The sequence below is a fragment of the Pseudorasbora parva genome, chromosome 6, assembly GCF_024679245.1.
Source record: "Pseudorasbora parva isolate DD20220531a chromosome 6, ASM2467924v1, whole genome shotgun sequence".
NCBI classification, from domain to species: Eukaryota; Metazoa; Chordata; class Actinopteri; order Cypriniformes; family Gobionidae; genus Pseudorasbora; species Pseudorasbora parva.
The window spans coordinates 38,155,026-38,168,098 of NC_090177.1; the positions used below are offsets into that span (position 1 = coordinate 38,155,026).

Below are 13,073 nucleotides of genomic sequence, written 5' to 3' on the forward strand. Positions count from 1 at the left end.
GGCGCGGTCATGGAAGGCCGGTTTGCGAGAGGTCGGTGAGGGCCCCAGCACTCTTCCTGGCACATCAATTGCCTGGAAAGGTTGGCGGCTTACAAAGCTCTGAGGAGTTTTCTCCCGGACCTCCACAGGCCACCATGTCCTGATCATCGGGAGGGGTCTGAGGTCACGCCCACTATGCAGGTTGGCGTACCAGATCCTTCTGTGGTCCCAGAGGAAACTGTCGTCTCTCAGAGCGATGTATGTCCCGGGGGACCAGAACCAGGGAGCAGACGTCCTGTCGAGGCAGGGGCTGAGGCCCGGGGAGTGGCGGTTCCACCCTGAGGTGGTGGAGGACATGTGCGAGAGGTTTGGCCCAGTGGAAGTGGACCTGTTTACGTCTCGAGAGACGACCCACTGTCCACTGTGGTTCTCCCTCAGGCATACGGCCCCCTGGGGCTGGATGCCATGACACAGATGTGGCCGAGGCTACGTCTGTATGCATTTCCCCGATCGTTCTGCTCCCGGGAGTTCTAGAGCGGGTCCGCCGGGAGGGCATCAGCCTTCTCTTAGTAGCACCCCGGTGGCCGATCCGGGTTTGGTTTCTTCGACATCGTGGCACTCCTAGACGGCCTTCCTTGGCAGGTGCCTCTGAGGAGGGATCTGCTGTCTCAGGCAGGGGGCATGATATTTCACCCCAGGCCTGAGCTGTGGGACCTCCGGGTCTAGCCCTTGAGGGGGCGCAGTACCTAGGGGATGGCCTGCTAGCCGATGTTATGGAGACCATTCTCAGCTCTAGAGCCCCCTCTACGAGGAGACTGTATAGCCTTAAGTGGAATGTCTTTTCCAACTGGTGTCGAGAACCGAGGGTGGGCCCAGTCAACTGCGCTGTGGCCTAAGTGCTGGAGTTCCTCCAGGACCGTTTCTCCGCCGGTCTGACCCCATCCACTCTGAAGGTGTATGTGGCTGCCATAGGGGCTTTCCACTCGCCTGTAGATGCGGGTCCATTGGGGAGACATCACTTGGTTGTACGGTTCCTCCATGGGGCTCGGAGGTTGAAGCCTGCGGCTCATCCCAGAGTCCCAGCCTGGGATCTGGCAGTGGTTCTCGAAGGGTTGGCTGAGGCCCCCTTTGAGCCACTGGAGTCAGCCGGGGCGAGAAACCTGACCCTTAAGGTGGCTTTTCTCCTCACCATCACTTCTCTGAGGAGAGTGGGGGACCTCCAGGCCTTGGCGGTGATGCCAACTTGCTTAGAAAGCTATCTTACACCCCAGGCCGGGCTACGTGCCCAAGGTACCATCTGTGGGGATGAAGTCAGTGTTTCTTCAGGCTTTTCATCCTCCGCCTCACGCGACGGCAGAGGAAGCTAGGCTGCACCTGCTCTGGCCGGTGCCGGTCAGGGCTCTGAAAATCTATGTTGAGAGGTCAGCACAGTGGAGGAGATCGGACCAGCTGTTGGTGTGTTTTGGCCCTCCCAAGAAAGGGTTGCCTGCGGCAAAGTAGACGACCAGTAACTGGATCGTCCAGGCTATAGCCACAGCTTATGGGGTGCGCAATTTGCCTTCACCCATGGCCGTGAGGGCTCACTCTACGAGGGGCTTGGCCTCCTCGGTGGCCCTCCTTTCGGGAGCTTTGCTTATTGAGATTTGCGAAGCAGCGGGTTGGGGCAACCCTCACACCTTCATTAGGTTTTATAAGCTGGATCTCCCAGCTACGCCGGGGGCTAGGGTGCTCGCGTCCTAAGTGTGCCTGGGGGGTGCCAGCTTCACACTAGGAAGGGCGTGATACGGTGTGGCATAGTGGGTATTCGTTCCCCAGAGTGTCGCCACGCGACGACGCAGTGCGAGTTCCCTCGATAAAGGGAACGTCTCGGGTTATGTATATAACCCTTGTTCCCTGAGAGGGAACGAGACACTGCATCTCGTCGCCACACCTTCACGTAGAGCGCCCACTTCATCGCAAAGGCTGTCTGTACTGTCATGATGTAGCACCAATCAGATTGGTGGCAGATTTCATTTGTGCTTCAGAGACGTCACACCGAGGGCGTTCCCCAGAATGTCGTCACTCGACAACGCAGTGTCTCGTTCCCTCTCAGGGAACAAGGGTTATAAACATAACTCGAGACGTTTTCAGGAATATATCACTTCAAAATGAACTGTTTATAATCCTTTTTGACCAATGCAGAGCAACGTACGGTTGTGCTTTGCTTTAAAGGCACAATATGTAATGTTTCAGCATTAAAAATATAAAAGATCACTATATCTATGTTATATATTTTTTAAAGTTGTGTGTTTACATTATCCCGACAGTTCTAATTAACTTCTAAATCCAGAGAAATTAATATTTTAATTCGAAGACACGGACCGTGTCTTTATTTCCGTTATGTCGCCAGTCTTTCACGTCATATCCACGTTTGCGTCTTGCTTCCTGCGGAACTCGGCGGAACCATAGATATCTATGGGCGGAACCGCCAAACTCAAAGAGGAACACTGACAGACAGTATAAGGGGAACCCCCGTATAAAAAAGTCTGTATGATAATGGATCATGACTACTCTTTGCCTGTACGTTTTGTCAGCTCAACAAAGCGCAAACGTAAGGGTGAAAAAAATGACCCGAGAAGATTTTGGGACAGTAGAAGAAGCAAGAGACGTGTAAACCTTGGAGAAGCCTTTGAAAGATGGCGAAATCTTCGTGACAAGCTCGGACTGCAGAGAGATGCTGATCTCGCTTGTGTTTTAATAAACAGGTCATTTAAGTAACCATTCAGCTAACATAATAATCATATAATCATAACATGCTGTATGTTTGCATATTGCATAGCGATCTTGACCACATTGAGACGCGTTTAGCTGAATACGTAATGTTATACATTTTGTATCGGCTTTTCAAACAGGCGGATTCTCTGTTTTTGGAGACTGAAAGAGCTATTTTTTTAAAAACTGATTCAAAAGTATTTCTATCCGTATATTTGGTGACACGATGATGTCATGTGTAAAACGCAGATGGACGAGCTATTATTGGTTTTATATGTAGCTGGAGAAAGTAACGTTAGCTTCATAAGGTAATATGCCACTATCTTTGTCAATTAATATAAGGTGACCGTCACTTTTATCATATGTTAATACTAGCTGCATATAATATTGATTTAATAATGATCTACTTATTCATATATCTCCGAGTTCCAAAATAAATGTTTATTAGAATGATTGATGAACGTGGGGAGCGACACAGCGCGTGTTCCAATGAACAACGTATTGCAGGTGCTGGTTCTCTCATTTACTGTTTTATGTTGGTAATGATAAACTAAATTGAAATGTATTTCCGTATTGAACAGTTGATATACAGAATGTTCGACAATCGCGGATGCCATGTCAATATATCTATAATTTGAGTAACTCAAATTATGATGCGCGGTTAATATGTCAACATAGCCTACCAACTTATAGGTATGTTGGCACAGCGACCGCCCGCTCAACATTCTGTCTCACACATTATCTAACGTTACTGATAAGTTTGTTAAGTAACGGTAGCTTGCTGCTATTTCATTAGATTGACATTACATAAAGTGAAAAGCCGTAACTAAACTTAACAATAATAGAGATGTAATATAACAATCAATTACCTTGTCAGTGAACATGTTTTCTGCTGGAGATGCCAGATTCGCTGGTTGACAGTGGCAATAATGACAACAACTCCCATGAGCCCACGCACTTTCCCGACGTCACCAAAGTACGTCAGTTGTTATTATTTTGAATGAGTGACCCCTAGTGGCCAAAAGTTGCATACTGCACGTTTAATTTGGATGCATTTTAAAGATCTAGACTTTTATTAATGAAATGCAGGTATTTGCAAGTATTTACAAGAGCAATAGATCTCATCACCGCTAAAAAAAAGAGCAAGTAAACATTTGAAATGGGCCATAATTACGGCAGCAATTATAAATGTTAAAATAACCAAGCAGCGTTATGTTTACCTCATGTAAATAAGAGAGGCTGTATTCACTTATTTCCGCTCATTTCCATTTGGAATAAAATGACATCCGTTATTTTGAGATGAAATACAAAAAAGGAAACCATTTGAACTGTAATGTGCATCTATATATCTTCCTATTAGGATATTATTGTCCTATTATTACATTAAATATGCATTTGTTCTTATTATACCAAGCATATATTTTATATTTACAGAATAAAATCATGTTATTGACCACGTGAGCATCCCAGGTGCGCAGGATCACAAAACTCGCTCCTCTACCGTGAATAAATCGCCATCCAAATGCAAGAATTATCACTGAGGTGGCATGCACATTTTTTTTGCGGACTTCCATGTGAGAAACAATTACCGTCCGAATATGGCTTTACCCTATAAAAAAAAGAAAGAAAAAAAAGGCAACTTAGTCACTGGGATATAACTGAGAATTTGAGTCCTCTCTTTCACACTGGCTTCTCTTCACAGCTTTAAGTACTAAAAGCCACAAATGAGGGTGATGTCACTAACTAAACCAAGCTGGGGGAGGTGGTTGGAGGATAAGTATATTTCCTGACATCATGGAAGTAGTGCTCTCCTCCGCATCTAGATATAGCATTGCATGACCTCTCTCTTTCTCGCTGTCCTTGAAGGTTGAACTGTTGCTACAGCAAACCTGAAGTCTTGTGGTTTCCTCCATGCATGCACAATTTGAAATTTCACTTCCTGTTTTCAGAAACACCCAACCTCTGAAATTAGCAAGAACTTACTGTGTCTCACGAGGGCTGGGAAGAAGGCTGTGGAAACTTTGCCACCATTAATGGCCTCAGATGTTTCCATCCAGTCCCAATAAACTCTGTCGGTCATACATTTATTTCTGTTTTACAATATGAGCTACAGTAGGGTCCAAAACTCTCAAACCCCTAAATAACATACTTTTATTTAGTTATTTAATTGAATACATATTTTGCAGAGCTGTAGACATACACTATAATTGTAATGTTTTATATTAATTAATTATTTAAATATTTCTATTACAAATAATTTAGAAGTTGACCAGATATAGATAATAAGTATAATAAAAATCATAATAGATAATATAGATGAACAGTAGAATCTAGTAATACAGTATTTCTAGGGTCCAAAACTCTCAAACCACTAAATAACATGTTGTTTTTAAATAAAACAGCATCCTGTTTTCCTATTTGTTTCTTATTCATTTTTAATTATATATAATTCAAGCTGCTTCAAGTCGATCACACCCAGTGTTTAGTTTCTGAATGAATCTTTTGAGTGAATCAATCGGGTGAACCAATGAGTCAATGGCCCATTCATAAAGACAGCCATCGGCTGCATCTGAAACCGCACACTTACTGAGTAGCTACTTAATTTCAGTAAGCACTTACTTATCGAGTGCTAAAAGAGTAGGTACTATATAGCCTGATAGCACCATGTTGACCTTATTATGTGACCTACGATGTCACTTAAAGGAACTGTATGTAAGAAATGTATTTCAAATAATCATAAAATGGCCCTGACATTAAAGGGTCATTAAACCCCCCTGCTGCAGCGGTGTTTTTTCACACCTTCGATTTGAAAAAGCTTGTTAAAAGGGGAGTGGTCGACTGTGAAAAGGTGGGATGGTATTGTGTGGAAAGAGTGAATGTTTGCATAAATAGGGGAGTGTCTGTCAGTAGGTGCTGAGCGGTTCTGAGACATGTTCTTGGTTCACGTTGGCATTGTTTACCACAGAGAGATTAAATGAGGGATGAGTACAGCGAATGAGAGAGCTATGAGTGGCGTGCAGCAGAGATCGCAAATCATTCAGCTCTTCAAAGTTCAAACCAGCATAATTCAGTGAGAAAAGAAAATAAATGTTATTCTGCATGACGAAATATTTTGCAAACGTGATAAAACTATATTTGTCCAAATATGCACGCTGTTTGGCAAGATGAACAACGCGCCGACGTGATAAGAGAACGTGAACCACCCAACATGCGATGTGATAAGAGATGTGTAATTCTAGATCGGGGTAAAAGCGAAGAGGTTTGAGGCTAGTCTCGACCGCGCATTGCCGTGACGATCCGCGCTGTCTATCACTCGGCAGCTAAATCTATATTTGTCCAAATATGCAGCACACTGTTTCACTAAGAGCCCGAACACATGCGGTTTAGTGCATGGCTGTGACGACAAATAAAACGGAGAGGACGTGGATTTTGTTCATTGGCCTACAGATTACAGATTGGTTATTTTGCACTCCTGACATAGATAGTCAACGCTTGCAGGTTCGGCGTGCGATTCCTCGGGTGAATTTTACTTTACCGAGCCTTTGTAGCAAAGGCTTCCACAGACGGCGCCGGTTACAGCTCGCTCGGCGCCCTTTACGTTATTTCGTATCAGCACAACGCCTAGCTTTCCTCCGTGACTTTTCCGCACGCTGCTTCCAAAACTTCCCCACCATATCTCTACAATAATGATGTAAGACGAGCCTGACAGAAGTGACTGTCTCATGCATATTAACTAAATTATCTTGTATGCATACTACAGCGCAGGGATTGGACTGAATGAGCTTTATGTCATGAATATATATCGAGAATTGCTCAGAGCGGTCGACGTCAGCATGTGCCCAGCAGCCCATACTTGGGCCGAAAAGGCCGTGCCGACGTCAGCATTTGTGACGTTGCTCCGACTAAGCTTTTCAAACCGGAAGACAGAAATCGCTCTGAAAAATGCAAAAATAACTATTTTCACATATGCATACCATTAATGAGTACCCTTAGTGTTTTCAATGATGTGCAGCCTATACATATCTGTTTACATCTCAAAAAAAGTGTTTTGGGGTTTCATGACCCTTTAAGAAATCGTGTTAATTTCAAATACTTATATCACTGACAACAGTAGTTGTCAGTAAAAGCCAGGATATTGTCATTTAAAAGTTGTTGTTGCAGCTCAACTGATGTTGATGTTGTCATGTTGTGTTTTGGCTTGAAGCTCCACCCTCCACCTATCGACCAATCATGAAGTCAGTAGTGTTTCGGCATCCTGGTTGCCAGATCTGCTCTAGTTACCACAGCTGCAGATGTACAAATGTTCCTGCTGATCCTGCAGCCTATCTGGCAACCTCAAGTCAGGGGATACACTGCTCTACAGTCATTTGAAAGTTATCGAAGTACCAGTTTTGGCCACAATCTTACATACACTTCTTTTAAAAGATATAAGGGACAGGTTTAAAGGGGTGATGAATTGAGAAATCAACTTTCCCTTGAGCTTTTGATATATAAAAGTTCATGGTAATAAAATATTATCATGTAAGTTTCAGAGCTGAAAACTTTCTTTTTAGTCAAAGATAAGCTTTTATAGACACCAGGCCCAGAAAACGATGGTGTAATTCATCCTTATGTCATCGTGCGACGAATCACACACCTCTACAGAGCGTGTAATTCAGTAGCCCTGCCCACCGACTCATGGAGCTGATCGGATCGCTAGCCAGCAGCAATAAACATGTGGAAGAAGATAGAAAGATATTGTGGAAGAACAGCCGCTGCATAAGCTTCCTTCGGATCGTAATATGAGGAATGTGTGACACTTCATTTATTTTTAATGAAGTTCCAGCTCTTGTGGGGAAGACTGTACGTGTGTTCGCTTTATTTCACCGCTGAATCGTTTGTAAACAAGCCTCAAGTGCTGGATTTGCAGACATATTGAGATAAAAACAATGTTGTGCCTTCTATATTGGATCCGACAGGAATAGTGCAACAAACCTATGTGAGTAAAACATCTTTTTTATATGTAGAAATAGTAGTCCGGGGGCTGTGTGTTTTCTAGATGGGCTACAAAAACGCACGTGTGTGTGTGTGTGTGTGTTTGCGCTTATATCAACTGATCCTGCGGGCCATGTAATACTGATATAATATTCCAATCAATTGCGGGTGGATGAGAAATAAATCATTGGGTTTGTTTGATAAAGACGTTTAAGAGACCTGTGGACGAGAGAATCTTTGCAGTTGACACTTTAATAATAATAATCTTCCCTCATGTGAACTGAACTGATTGAGGCATAGATATGACATCAGAGCTGAGCTCATTAAATATGCAAATATTATCCAATACTAGCCGTGGGCGTTTACTTCCAAGTCTCCAGTGCGTCACGCCCATCTAAACCCAGCATTGAATGTAAAAACCAGATGAATGTCATTAGTTGACCTCAGACAACAGTATAAAAAATAAAATAAAATAAAAAGCCAGTTCATGACATCTTTAAGATATGTAAATATCTTGATGTTGGTGAAACATGCTTATTTTGTGGTCTTGTTGGAGAAACAGCAGCCCGTTTATATTGTAATTGTAGTAACCAGTACATTTTGGGGATAATTTGCACAGAAATGAAAAATCTGTTTATTTACATTTTCTCATCCTCTTGTCATTTCAAACCTGTATGACTTTCTTTCTTTTGCGGAACCTAAGATATTATGAAGAATGTTGGTAAGCAAAACTGTAAAGTTGATTATGTCAATGATAATGTCATATGTATAACACTATTAGTTAATGATCTGCAAGACTGGGGCTTGATTGGTGCTCTTCATTGAGTAGAGTAAATGTTTTGCCATTTGAGTATAAAGTGTTTTAATTCTATAATATACGGTATAAAAACGTCTGAGTGCTGCCCTCTTAAGGTTGAACCGTGGCTACTGCAGTCGAATTTTCCAATTAGACGTTGTTTGCCATCGTGACAAAAAAAAAAAAAAACCTGGAAGAGAAGACTGATGCTGAATAAAGTCGTAGTTTTTGTTATTTTGGGACCAAAATGTATTTTCGATGCTTCAAGAGATTCTAATGAACTAACTGATGTCTTATATGGACTACTTTGATGATGTTTTATTCCCTTTCTGGTCCTTCTGGAAAGGGACAGTATAGTGTGCATACTTTCAATGGAGAGACAGAAAGCTCTCAGACTAAATATGAAATATCTTAAACTGTTCTGAAGATGAACGGAGGTCTTACGGGTGTGGAACGACATTAGGTCGTCATTAATGAATTAATCACATACAGAACTAAATCAGTATTTTCACAGGTATATGTTTGGAGAACTGGACATTGCCTTTTGTAACACTGCAAAAAAAAAAAACTCTGGATATTTGTATGGCAATAGAGAGGTGGTCATAAAATATGATCAACTGACTGCTTACCGATAAAGAAGGTTTCAGGCCCGTCTTCTCCTAAAAGTGACACAGTGTTTGGATCTAGTCTCAGCCAGAGTCCCACAGCCAGAACCAGCGAGCCCATCAGCTGCAAAAACAAGACCAAATGATCTTTAGAGAGTAAAATTACTGAGCAACAAATTATACGTCAACATGTCTTATGACTTCGGCCCAACTAAAGTTAAAGAATGAATTAATAAATTTGACAAAAAAAAAACTAAAATAAAACATTGTCAGACCGTTATCTAAGGCCTGAAAAGTCTGTACTCTCTGTCTTATGTTTTTTCTTAGCTATGGAAAGGTGGCACAGATATTTTTCCACTCTGGCACAGGATCCTTAAGGTCTTAAATCTAGCAAGAAATGACGAATGAAGCCATGAAAGGAAAAGCAGACCGTAGAATTCACCCGCTATCACTCTTAAATGAACTCTTATTACTGCTGATAAAGAAAACAGACACTCATCTGTCAAAGCACATTAAAAAGGCCATCCATTTGAGGAGATTTTGATTACATTTACAACGTCCCTCCCAGTTTTACGCTCTTGGTCTCCTGCCACCACTGGAGGCAATTTCTCCATTTGTTGGGCTTCATAAATGGGTAAAGCGTTAAAATGGGCTTTTATGTAAAATCAACACCTCTGAGTTGTCTCGGGTGTTAAAGGCAAAGGCTGGCTGTGAAAATCATACTACGTATCTATTTAAAAAGACATCCATGAGAATGATGCAAGAGGAGCAGCACTTTCCTCAGCCTGTCCTGTGTCCTACAGCTGTCATATGGCACAGCCCCCTTCGGGAGACGCAAGCCCTCAAACACTCAGTAACCCCACTGCAGTGTAACATCATCCGGCTGACATCAGTGCCCCACCCCACACCGAGTCCCCCTCCCCCCTACAGAGATCTCCTCAGGGCATCAGGGTTTATCTGGAGGACAAAAGACCAACTGTCTGTCTGTTACACACTCCGCTATACAAGACAATGAGCGAGTGTGTCTGCACGTGTCCACTTCAATAATAATCCCTAAAATCTATTCATAACACAGACAAAAATGTGTATATTTACATATATTCACACATACACACACACAAATTTGAACATATCTATAATACAAAATAATACATATTGCAACTGGATTATATGTATAGAAGCGTTTGCATTTGATTAATTTGTGACTGTGAAATCTGGACAATAAAGACAAATGTCTAATATGGAAAAAAAATGTTTTATTTGTTATCTTTCTCGTTCTAATGACGGATAGATTCTTTCACTTGTTTCAAGTCTAAACCTCACTAAATGTATGACTTACTAATGTGTTTATACATACATATATATATGTGTGTGTGTATGTGATATCTATATAAATTGTGAGGTCAGGCACTGGTGTTGGACGAGAAGGTCTGGCTCTCAGTCTCCGCTCGAATTCATCCCAAAGGTGATCAATCGGGTTGAGGTCAGGACTCTGTGCAGGCTAGTCAAGTTCCTCCACACCAAACTCCTCATCCATGTCTTTATGGACCGACGCTCTGTGCTCTGGTGCGCATTCATGTTCGAACAGGAAGTAGCCATCCACAAACTGTTCCCGAAAAATAGGTGCATGAACTTTTCCAAAATGTCTTGGTATGCTGAAGAATTAAGAGTTCCTTTCACTGAAACTAAGAGGCCAAGGCCAACCCCTGATAAACAACCTCACACCGTAATCCCCCCTCCACCAAACATTAAATTTGGCACAGTGCAGTCAGGCAAGTACCGTTCTCCTGGTAACCGCCAATCTAGACAAGGCCATCAGATTGCCAGACAGAGAAGCGTGATTGGTCACTCCAGAGAACACGTCTCTGCTCTCGAGTCCAGTGGTGGTGTGCTTTACTCCACTGCATCCCAAGCTTTACATTGTTCTTGGTGATGTAAGGCTTGGATGAGCTGCTCATCCATGGAAACCCATTCCATGAAGCTCTCTACACACTGATCTTGAGCTCATCAGAAGGCCACAGGAAGTTTTGAGGTCTGTAGCTATTGACTCTGCAGAAAGTTGGCGACTTCTGCGCACCTTGCACCTCAGCATGCGCTGACCCCGCTCTGTGATTTTACGTGGCCTACCGCTTCATGGCTGAGTTGCTGTTTTTCCCAATTGATTCCACTTTGTTATAATGCCACTAACAGTCATACGTGGGATATTTAGTGAGGAAATTTCACAAATGGACGTATTGCACAGGTAGCAACCTATCACGGTACCACGCTTGAGTTCACTGAGCTCCTGAGAGCGACCCGTTCTTTAACGTGTTTGTAGAAGCGTCTGCATGCCAAGTGCTTGATTTTATACACCTGTGGCCATGGAAGTGATTGGAACACCTGAACTCAATGACTAGGAGGGTTGTCCCAATACTTTTGGCAATATAGTGTATATATAGTCGACTGTTTAAAAGTTTGCCGTTGGTACTTTAAAGACTTTTCATTATTATTTTTCAAAGAAGATTTGATAAAAAAAACAGTAAAAATGTTAATATTGTGACCTATTATGAAAATTTTAAATTAGATTGTATAATGTAATTTTTTCTGATGGCAAAAAGCTTGATTTGATACTCAAGAAACATAACATCATATTAAACATGTTATTAAAGTAAAATTTTTGCTGCTTAATAGTTTTGTGATACATTTTGTCCCCAGGATATTTTGATGAATATAAATTTTAAAAGAACAGCATTTATTTAAATATTTAGTAACATCATAAAGGTCTTGACTGTCACTTTTGATCCATCTCTAATGCTTAATAAAAAAATATATATATATTTTTAAAGACCCAAACTTTTGGAGTAGAGTAAATAATAGTGTTATACAAATAATATAATAAAAAACAACAAACAATAATTACAAGTAATACTCTATGACTTTGCTTTAAATGTAGCCTAAATGCTATAGTAATTCAAGAATAACATTTTACATAAGTGAATGTGTTTTATGCCAGAATACTGAGTCAGCTTTAGGCCATGCAGTTTCCACTCTTAAAATTGTTTATTGGGTCACTTTTTTTGCTATTGGTTATTTTACATGTATGGAAAAAAGATTAGGCTTTTTCAAATTTATTGGGAGTTTTATTGTGTCTTTAAACAGACAATTTCTAAGCACATTTTTATGTAATTTCCCTCATTTCTGCAACAAATAGAGCTTTCATGTCAAGCAAAGAAAAACAGGTCATGATTAAACTACCAGACATTTCTTTGATGTTTCATGTTCCAATGAACATAATGTAAACTTGAGATCACGTCTCTATATTCTCTAATGTAGAACGTTAACACAAAAACACCAATTATATGTTGTAAAAAGAAAGTGGAACATTTCAAACTAAAGCACTATGAAACAAGAAAAACAGAAAGACGTGAAAAAAGAATGAAAGAATTGGTCAAACCAAACCCAGGAAAAGCTGATTAGATCAGAATCCAGTCAGCTCAGAGGAGTTTCCATCTCAACAGGGCTCATGTAGGGCACTAAACTATGATATATTCTGAGCTATTAATGAAGATGAGAATTATTTAGTACCCAACCATGTACTTTATACAATGTGCACAGTAAAAATGTTGCCAGGTAACCAACAACGTGCTTTATTTTGGTAAAACAAGTCCAAAATCTTAAATATGACGGGGTGTATTCACACTTGGCAGGTTTGGTTAGAATTAAACAGACTTTGGTGTGACTGTTAAGCCCCTTTCACACTGCACGTCGGACCCGCAATATTCCCGGAACATTGCCGGGTCGCCTTCTGTGTGAAAGCAACCACGTCCCGGGATTGATTACCGAACTGAACCCAGGTCGGGGACCTAGTAACATCGTGGGATTCGACCCGGGACGAGTGCTGTGTGAACAAAAGCCAAAACTAATGCCGCAACGTGTAGGCCTATGTAGTTATCGTGCGACTCCTAGAGCTTGTTTTTTCAATAATACAA

At 41.6% G+C, this 13,073-nt stretch overlaps 1 protein-coding gene across 1 annotated transcript in view; it reads right to left on the minus strand.

The window, feature by feature from the left end:
- tspan2b (tetraspanin 2b) overlaps window positions 1-13,073 on the minus strand; it is a 50,740-nt gene that overhangs the window by 21,336 nt on the left and 16,331 nt on the right. The window contains exon 2 of the mRNA XM_067446865.1: window positions 9,130-9,229. Within this exon, the coding sequence (XP_067302966.1) occupies window positions 9,130-9,229 (100 nt within the window). The remainder of the gene's footprint in view (window positions 1-9,129; window positions 9,230-13,073) is intronic.